This window comes from Acipenser ruthenus, chromosome 38, assembly GCF_902713425.1.
Source record: "Acipenser ruthenus chromosome 38, fAciRut3.2 maternal haplotype, whole genome shotgun sequence".
Lineage (NCBI taxonomy): Eukaryota > Metazoa > Chordata > Actinopteri > Acipenseriformes > Acipenseridae > Acipenser > Acipenser ruthenus.
In genome coordinates, this window is record NC_081226.1 from 9,733,950 (window position 1) to 9,743,437 (window position 9,488).

Below are 9,488 nucleotides of genomic sequence, written 5' to 3' on the forward strand. Positions count from 1 at the left end.
AAGCTGAGCACAATGAACAGGAGATCCCACAGACAGAAGAACCCCTTCCTGTGAAACAAGAAGAGGTGCTGGAAACTGTCCGTATTAAATGGGAGCCCCCTGAAGTAGAGTTTGACCACATGGAACCAGTGAAGGAAGAATCTGAAGACTTCAAACCAAACATCCCTAACGTGGAGCCTGTACGCCTGCAGGAGTGTAGCGTGGTGCTGGAGAGAATCTGCGTGAGAGAGCAAGGCGCTGGAGAGTAAGGCTCTCCCAACAGCATGCAAGGAGGTGGAAAGGAAGACGGGCGCTCCCATTCAGAATGCAGTCTAGCAGGTGAGTGACTCCCAGTATCTGTGACATTGTCATTCTAGATTGCGTGATATCCACAGTGTGGTTGAGAGGGAGGGAGGGAGGGAGCATGTAGGTTACATTACTAGCTGTTTGTTTTTTGTTGTACCACTCCAACCAGTTCAAGATAGGACTCAATACTGGTGAACTTCAGATACAGATATAATGTAGTCATTGCTCTGGGAGTGGGGGGAATTATACCAAGGATTAGAAACACTAAAGTACTGTATATATCATTATAAATGTTCAGTGTAACAGTATATGGATATTTTTGTAAATGTGTAAAGTAATGCTAATTAAAGATATAATTGTAGCATGTGTTAGAGGAAATAGACCTGAAACATTACAGGAGGTCTTTGCATATTAATATAATATTAATATAAATAGCGGATTCACCTATTCCAGGTTTTAAAATGAGCCTGATTAGCCCCAATGTAGAAGGTAACAAGCACAGGTGTGTCTTATTAAACTGCTAGTAAAACCAGGAAGGGATCAAACTGCTGTGCAAAGGAGAGCTTATTTCCATCCCTACCTAAGCCTACAAGCAGTCCCTCTTACTTTCTTTCCTGTTCATATTTTCCAGGTTCCAGTCCAGCAGCTAAAGCGAGGGCGGGCGGTGGAGAATATCCTGACTGTGGGAAAGGTTTCACCCAGTTAGAGCATTTTAAAATACACCAGCGAACTGACACAGGAGAGAAACCGTATTCCTGCTCTGACTGTGGGAAGAGTTTCAGTCTGTTAGGCAACCTTAAAACACACCAGCGAATTCACACAGGAGAGAAACCGTATCGCTGCTCTGACTGTGGGAAGAGTTTCAGTCAGTCAGGAGACATGAAAAAACACCAGCGAATTCACACAGGAGAGAAACCGTATCGCTGCTCTGACTGTGGGAAGAGTTTCAGTTATTCAGGAAACCTGAGAATACACCAGCTAATTCACACAGGAGAGAAACAGTACCACTGCTTTGACTGTGGGAAGAGTTTCCGTCTTAAACAAGGCCTTCAGAATCACCAGCTAATTCACACAGGAGAGAAACCGTATCGCTGCTCTGACTGTGGGAAGAGTTTCTGTTTTAAACAAGGCCTTCAAAAACACCAGCGAATTCACAGAAGAGAGAAACCTTAAAGACTATGTTAATTGGGACTGTTCTATCATGAAGAAAAAACTGTTAACCTTGCATTATGAATTTGAAACAAAAACACTTTGGAAATGTGAAAAAAGTTCTCAAAAGTACCCAGCCATTTAAAGTAGAGATATCAAAAAGACAAGACAAGCTTCATGAAACCTTTGGGGCAACCTTGCTCAGCAGAAAACAAACAGGCACAACTGTAAAACCGATGAGGTCCAAGGTTGCCCCAGTTGTTTCTTCTAACTTGTATCAAAAACACAAGTTAACTTGGAAGAAACAATTGGGGCAACCTTGGCCAGCACCAAGCAAACAGGCACAACTATCAAAGAGGTGGGGGCCAAGGTTGCCCCAATTTCACAACTAACACATTTCTCAGTTTTAATTCAGAAACCAATTGTTTCTACTAACTTGGCTTGTGTTTTTCAGACACAGTAAAAGCAGATCAAATGCATGAAACAATTGGTTTCTGAATTAAAACTGAGAAATGTGTTAATTGTGAAATTAATTTATAAAGGAGGGACGAAAAGTCAGACGAAAACCAGAAGCCCAAATATTATGTAATGCAATGTAAGGTCTCTCTGAGAATTATTATTATTTTTTTTTTTTAAAGAAAAATAATCTTCCAACTGAATGTGCATTTAAGATTGAGTTCTAGCGCTCTGCCTCTCTGAGTCCTTCTCAGTGCTGGAGATTGAGTTCTAGCGCTCTGCCTCTCTGAGTCCTTCTCAGTGCTGGAGATTGAGTTCTAGCGCTCTGCCTCTCTGAGTCGTTCTCAGCGCTGGAGATTGAGTTCTAGTGCTCAGCCTCTCGGAGTCCTTCTCAGTGCTGGAGATTGAGTTCTAGCGCTCAGCCTCTCGGAGTCCTTCTCAGTGCTGGAGATTGAGTTCTAGCGCTCTGCCTCTCTGAGTCGTTCTCAGTGCTGGAGATTGAGTTCCAGTGCTCTGCCTCTCTGAGTTCAACAAGGATGTTTTAGTATTTTGGAAAAAAAAATATCTTAAAACAACCAATCAGCAAGGAGTAATTTTGTCCTCGGACATTAAATTTACATTTGTTTACAAAACCTGATGTGTGATACAATGCTGCAGGAACTTTCTCAAGCTCTGAATATTTTTGAAGGATTTACACAAACATTGCCAACATATTTGAGGCCTAATTCCTTTTTTGAGGTGCAGGCACCCCAGCACGCAAGCCCCTGCAGGACCAACAGCACCAATTAGGCTTCAAATCGACAAAACTCCTTTATCGTGCCAAGAATGGAAAGAAAACCAGGGTTTAGAAACAACCGCAACGATAAACAAACAAAAAAAGAAACAACATTCATTTATTACATTCTGGAATGAAAATGATATTCAGACTTTGTTTAATAAAGTTTTTTTCCCTTTCTGTCTGTTCTCTCTGTCTCTCTCCATTGTTTTCAAATGTACAATCATCTGGGGGAATAAAAACGCTCTTCCCATGGTCTGACACCTCAGTGGCCAATGACAAAGCATTACATCACAGCCAGCCAATGAAATTCAACATTACATTTAGGTTGCTTTTTCAGAGCAGCCAGCGAATCAAATAGCACTAATTTGCCTTCAGTTCAGGCTTCCACTTTGCAGTCATCCACATGTCTTTTATTCGCTCAAAATAAACAGGTGCTGTTATTAACTTCTTATTAAATTATCTACACAGAAAACAAGCTGTAAAAGTATGTGTGGCAGTGAAGCGTTTTGTTAATAATCAGAGGTTTGCTAGTTATATTCCTGGATATTAATAGTTAAGACATATTATTATTATTATTATTATTATTTATTTCTTAGCAGACGCCCTTATCCAGGGCGACTTACAATCGTAAGCAAATACATTTCAAGTGTTACAATACAAGTAATACAATAAGAGCAAGAAATACAATAACTTTTGTTCAAGTGTGACAAACCACAATTCAATAATACAGCAGATAATAGTGATAGTTACATCAGGATATGATTAAATAGTGATAGTTACATCAGGATATGATTAAGTACAAAATACTACAGGTTAAACACTTGGCAGATTACAGTATTCTGAAGTACAGGATTAAATGCAGTAAAATAGGGGGCAGATAAGAGCAAAATAAAGCACATTTACATGAAGGGTTATAGTGTCCCAGGATACAAACAGAGGACTTCTACAGGTGCTGTTTGAAGAGGTGAGTCTTAAGGAGGCGCCGGAATGTGGTCAGGGACTGGGCAGTCCTGACATCTGTAGGAAGGTCATTCCACCACTGCGGAGCAAGGGTGGAGAAGGAGCGGGCTCTGGAGACAGGGGAGCGTAGCGGAGGTAGAGCTAGTCTGCTAGTGCAGGCGGAGCGGAGAGGTCGAATGGGGGTGTAGGGAGAGATGAGGGTCTGGAGGTAGCTGGGTGCAGTCTGGTCAAGGCATCTGTAGGCTAGTACAAGAGTCTTGAACTGGATGCGAGCGGTGATCGGGAGCCAGTGGAGCGAGCGGAGTAGTGGAGTAGCGTGGGAGAAGCGAGGCAGAGAGAACACCAGGCGGGCAGCAGAGTTCTGGATGAGCTGGAGCGGACGGTTGGCGGACGCAGGGAGGCCAGCCAGGAGGGAGTTGCAGTAGTCTAGGCGGGAGAGTACCAGGGGCTGGTACAATCTATATTTTATAAAGCTCCTAGATGCACGCATCTCAAAGCGTAGAAACACAAAAACCACAGAGAACCATCTATCCATGCAGCATATTAAAAGTATACATAATATAACAAGAAATTACACAAATGAAAAACCAAACCATGATCAAAATGTCTGAACGTACCCATCATTCCCCGGGGCGCATGACGGCTCTCTGCGGCTCTGAGTGGAGGAGGCTGAAGTAGAGATATTGAGAGTGATTGTAAATAATGAATACACTGTCAGTTACCTGAATAGGTTTTTCCTGGTATCTGCTGTAATATTGTGAGCTGTGTGTGTGTGTGTGTCGGGTTTACAGTCTACTTCAATTATATTCATCTGTTTTTTTTACTTTCATGTTTCCAAAGTGCAAAACAAAAACTACAACTGCAAAAGAGAAAAGAGAACCGATTATCAAGTGTAATAAAACTCTAAGATGTTATTTTTGTAATGATTTATCAATGGAAATTACAGAGGCATCGATACAGTACTGTGTGTATTACAAGCGTTAAATAAAAAAAAAAAAAGCATTCTTGTTGTGTTAGTTTTGAACAGTGTGGTTATGTACATGTTCACATGTTCAAAAACGATTATAGATATATGCTAGTTGAAAGAAAAAAGTACACCACCACAGAAAGCCAATTCTTACATTCGTGCATAACATGATAATTCATATAAAGTAATCGTCTATAGTTTGTTATATCAGTGCAGTGTAATACCACATTATATTTTAATGGTAAGGTTGTGGAAAGCAGATCACTCTCTCTCTCTCTCTCTGATCACAATGTTAAAAATGCCTGCACGCTTTTCCACGCGTGTGACGACACATTCATGTGACAGACATGGACCAATCAAAACGCGAGACTGTTGTGCGGTTCCATCCCAGAGAGCGGGTGCGCGTCATCATCCGGGAACTCCGAGCTGCTGACGCTTCAAACAGAGCGCGGCGTTTCTCAAACAGCGCGAGATAAACACCGAGCCGTGAGGAGGCGGGTTAATTATTATCATTATTATTATTTGTGTGTTTAGTTAAACGATATTACATACCCGTTTGTAAGGCGTGGACGAGACTAAAAGGTAAGTTACAGTATTATTCATTTTAATTGAAGGTTATTTGTTTGTGACGCTTTGTTTGTTAAATGAACAGGCGTGACGTCATCAACAACACCGAGTCCATTTAAAATATAACAATTTAATCAATAAAAAATAAGGTACCGACGTTTTTATGTTTAATATTAATGACAACGTGTTTGAGTCTTAGTGTGTTAGCTGGGTATTTACATTGAGGGGCAGGCCAACTACCGCTATACCATAGTGTGTGTACAACACTGATCAACGAGGGGCGCGAAAACTGACTCATATATATATATATATATATAGAGTTTAGCAGACACCTTTATCCAAGACAACTTACAGAGACTATAGGGTGTGTGTGAACTATGCATAAACAGCGTCTCACCCGAAACACGGAGCACAAGGAGGTTAATAATAGGGTCCGAGTTATTTTCACATGTTTTTACTGTTAGATTTGTGGCTATAACTCTTTAACTATAAAGGATACAGGTATATGTCATACATGAAATGAATGTGCACACACTAGACTTCCATAAAATCAATTAAATAGCCTGAGACGCACCCAGTTCAATACAGATAACAAAAACCACAGAAAAAGGAGAGGTGATTTTTAGAAAAACGCATTTATTGTTTGTAAAAAATCCATTCTTTTCTAGTTATTATTTTTTAACTTATGCAAATATTTTATAAATAAAAATTTGCAAAATATGCAAATATTTTGCAAATATCCAGTATGAGAGAAGAACCCAGTACAACTGCACAATAGTTTTGTTAATTTGCACACACTTGTTCAGAGATACCGCATCATTTTGGATATTTTTTTTTTCTGTGCATAATTCCCTGGGGTGTAAGAGATTCGAAAGACTTTAAGAGAAGATTCAGGCAGTTGCGAGCATGAGAGTGCATTGTCAGATTGTGTGTGCTTTTCTTTATTTAAAAGTGGTTTCTGTGAAGTGGTATGGTTTATATATTGCTTATGCTGCTTTAGTATTGACTTCAATATAATGCATACTGTATGTTTTCTAGGTTTGAAAGTGCTGTTGAAAAAGTTATTGAAGTTTATTGTAGTTTAATTAGAATAAAAAAACATTTAATCAGGAACCTTTTTGTGACTTTCTGCCTCTAGAAGGATGTTATTAGAATAATCGTAACTGATAATCGATAATCAAATTGACTTGTAAAAGTGATAATGTCTCATCACTAATCCATGCCTCCGATATGATACGCTAGTCATTCACAATACAGATGCAGCTTCAAATAGCAGAGTGAAAAAATAAAAATGAATCTCTGTCAACTTTCCCCTGTGTAGTCAGTCTATATCAAAAAGTGTTCTCTTAGGAGGTATTCCTATATGCAGAGACTACTGGGTATGTTCCAAATCTGAAACAAATGTTAGAACATGTTGCTCGAAAGAAATCTGCAATAAATAATATATGGAATGGATACATTATGTAAACATTTCAACAGATAAAATCCTCTGGATTTATGAAATTATTACAAGAAATTGTATGTCCCTTCATTAACAAAGCCACCCCTGCTATTAAGGACAGATGTTGTCGGCCCCTTGAATGGCCTTCATAATCCTGTATTTAAATAAATACATGCATTTGTTTTTCAGCTATTAAACAGAATCCCGTGTGCTGCCATGGACAGTGTGAAGATGGAATCTGTCCAGATTAAAGAGGAGTTCCCTGAACTTGAACTTGTACCCATTAGAGTGGAGTTCTCTGGGCTGGCTTCCCTCCCCATTAAACAGGAGCTCTGTGAGATGCAATGTGACAGCAGCCAGCCAGAGGTCTCTGAGGTTAAAGCTGAGCACAATAAATGGGAGATCCCCCAGACAGAAGAACCCCTTCCTGTTAAACAAGAAGAGGTGCTGGAAACTGTCCGTATTAAACAGGAGCCCCCTGAAGTAGAGTTTGACCACATGGAACCAGTGAAGGAAGAATCCGAGGACTTCAAACCAAACATCTCTGAGCTGGAGCCTGTACGCCTGCGGGAGTGTAGCGTGGTGCTGGAGAGAATCTGCGTGAGAGAGCAAGGCGCTGGAGAGGAAGGCTCTCCCAACAGCACGCAAGGAGGTGGAAAGGAAGACGGGCGCTCCCATTCAGAATGCAGTCTAGCAGGTGAGTGACTCCCAGTAGCTGTGACATTGTCATTCTCGATTGCGTGATATCCACAGTGTGGTTGAGAGGGAGGGAGCATGTAGATTACATTACTAGCTATTTGTTTTTCCTGTACCACTCCAATCAGTTCAAGATAAGACTCAATACTGGTGAACTTCAGATACAGATATAATGTTGCCATTGCTCTGGGAGGGGGAGGGGATTATACCAAGGGGGAGAAACTCTAAAGTACTGTATAGATCATTATAAATGTAAAGGCTTTAAGTTTATTTGCTTTTTTAAGCTGTTGTAATGTATTGCAAGCCCCCACAGCTGAAATTCACATGCTTTAATCCACTCCACCACCTGCTGTAAGCCAGGGATGGAAATAAGACTCCCATTGCATAGCAGATTCACCTGTTCCAGGTTTTAAAATGAGCCTGATTAGCCCCAATGTATAGGTAACAAGCACAGGTGTGTCTTATTAAACTGCTAGTAAAACTAGGAAGGGATCAAACTGCTATGCAAAGGGGGGCTTATTTCAATCCCTACCTAAGCCTACAAGCAGTCCCTCTTATTTTCTTTCCTGTTCATATTTTCCAGGTTCCAGTCCAGCAGCTAAAGTGAGGGCGGGAGCTGGAGAATATCCTGATTGTGGGAAAGGTTTCACCCAGTTTGGGCATTTTAAAACACACCAGCGAACTGACGCAGAAAAGAAACCGTATCGTTGCTCTGACTGTGGAAAGAGTTTCAGTCAGTCAGGTACCCTGAAAACACACCAGCGAATTCACACAGGAGAGAAACCGTATTCCTGCACTCACTGTGGGAAGAGTTTCAGTCAGTCAAACAACCTTGTATCACACCAGCGAATTCACACAGGAGAGAAACCGTATCGCTGCTCTGACTGTGGAAAGAGTTTCAGTCAGTCAAACAACCTTGTTTCACACCAGCAAATTCACAGAGGAGAGAAACTGTATTGCTGCTCTGATTGTGGGAAGAGTTTCAGTTACTCAGGAACCCTGAAAGCACACCAGCAAATTCACACAGGAGGGAAAACATATTGTTGCTCTGACTGTGGGAAGAGTTTCAGTCATTCAAACAGCCTTGTTTTCCACCAGCGAATTCACACGGGAGAGAAACCGTATCGCTGCTCTGACTGCGGGAAGAGTTTCAGTTACTCAGGAGACATGAAAGCACACCAGCGAATTCACACAGGAGAAAAACCGTATTGCTGCTCTGACTGTGGGAAGAGTTTCAGTCGGTCAAACAGCCTTGTTTCACACCAGCGAATTCACACAGGAGAGAAACCATATCGCTGCTCCGACTGTGGGAAGAGTTTCAGTTATTCAGGAAACCTGAAAACACACCAGCGCATTCACACAGGAGAGAAACCGTATTACTGCTCTGACTGTGGGAAGAGTTTCAGTCAGTCAGCCAGCCTTAAAACACACCAGCGAATCCACATAAGAGAGAAACCTTAAAGACTATGTTAATTGGGACTGTTTTATCATGAAGAAAAAAATGTTAACCTTGCATTATGAATTTGAAACAAAAACACTTTGGAAATGTGAAAAAACGCCAAGTTCTCAAAAGTGCCCAGCCATTTAACGTAGAGATATCAAAAACACAAGACAAGCTTCAAGAAACAAGTGGGGCAACCTTGCTCAGCACCAAGCAAATGGGCACAACTGTAAAACCGATGAGGGCCAAGGTTGCCCCAATTTCACAACTAACACATTTCTCAGTTTTAATTCAGAAATCAATTGTTTCTACTAACTTGGCTTGTGTTTTTCATGCATTTGATCCGCTTTTACTGTGTCTGAAAAACACAAGCCAAGTTAGTAGAAACAATTGATTTCTGAATTAAAACTGAGAAATGTGTTAATTGTGAAATTAATTGATTAATTATTTAACAATAGTAAGCAACACTAAAACAACACCTATGTCTAACTTGTATTTAAATTAGCAAAATGTACTTTTTAAAGGTTGTTGTATCAAATTGAGTTCTATCGCTCTGCCTCTCTGAGTCGTTGTCAGTGCTGGAGCCTTCATCATGTGACGCAGCACCCAGGCAGACTCTGCATTCAGAGGATATAGAGGACTGCTGGGAAAGAGCCTTTTTGGTAGTGAAAAAAACATGAAAATAAAAAGTCACAACTAATCATGCATTTTTTAAAATGATCCAATGTGCAATAAATTTTATTTTTTA

The 9,488-nt window shown here is 40.7% G+C and overlaps 2 protein-coding genes across 2 annotated transcripts; both read left to right on the top strand.

The window, feature by feature from the left end:
* Nucleotides 1-648: 648 nt before the first annotated feature.
* On the top strand, nucleotides 649-2,845 carry LOC131706926 (zinc finger protein 239-like). The gene is made up of 2 exons (XM_059008871.1): nucleotides 649-652; nucleotides 920-2,845. Exons 1-2 carry the CDS (start codon nucleotides 649-651, stop codon nucleotides 1,456-1,458), a joined length of 543 nt encoding a protein of 180 aa, XP_058864854.1. The 3' UTR covers nucleotides 1,459-2,845.
* A 2,154-nt stretch (nucleotides 2,846-4,999) lies between these two features.
* On the top strand, nucleotides 5,000-9,488 carry LOC131706981 (zinc finger protein 660-like). The gene is made up of 3 exons (XM_059008981.1): nucleotides 5,000-5,177; nucleotides 6,793-7,300; nucleotides 7,883-9,488. The coding sequence occupies exons 2-3, from the start codon at nucleotides 6,820-6,822 to the stop codon at nucleotides 8,758-8,760; spliced, it is 1,359 nt and encodes a 452-aa protein (XP_058864964.1). The 5' UTR covers nucleotides 5,000-5,177; nucleotides 6,793-6,819; the 3' UTR covers nucleotides 8,761-9,488.

What these genes read in the sequence shown, in the direction of transcription:
- LOC131706981 (XM_059008981.1), top strand. Translation starts at nt 6,820, where the DNA reads ATGGACAGTGTGAAGATGGAATCTGTCCAGATTAAAGAGGAGTTCCCT. An exon ending in TTCAGAATGCAGTCTAGCAG is followed by an intron (nt 7,301 to 7,882) that starts GTGAGTGACTCC and finishes CATATTTTCCAG; the next exon opens with GTTCCAGTCCAGCAGCTAAA.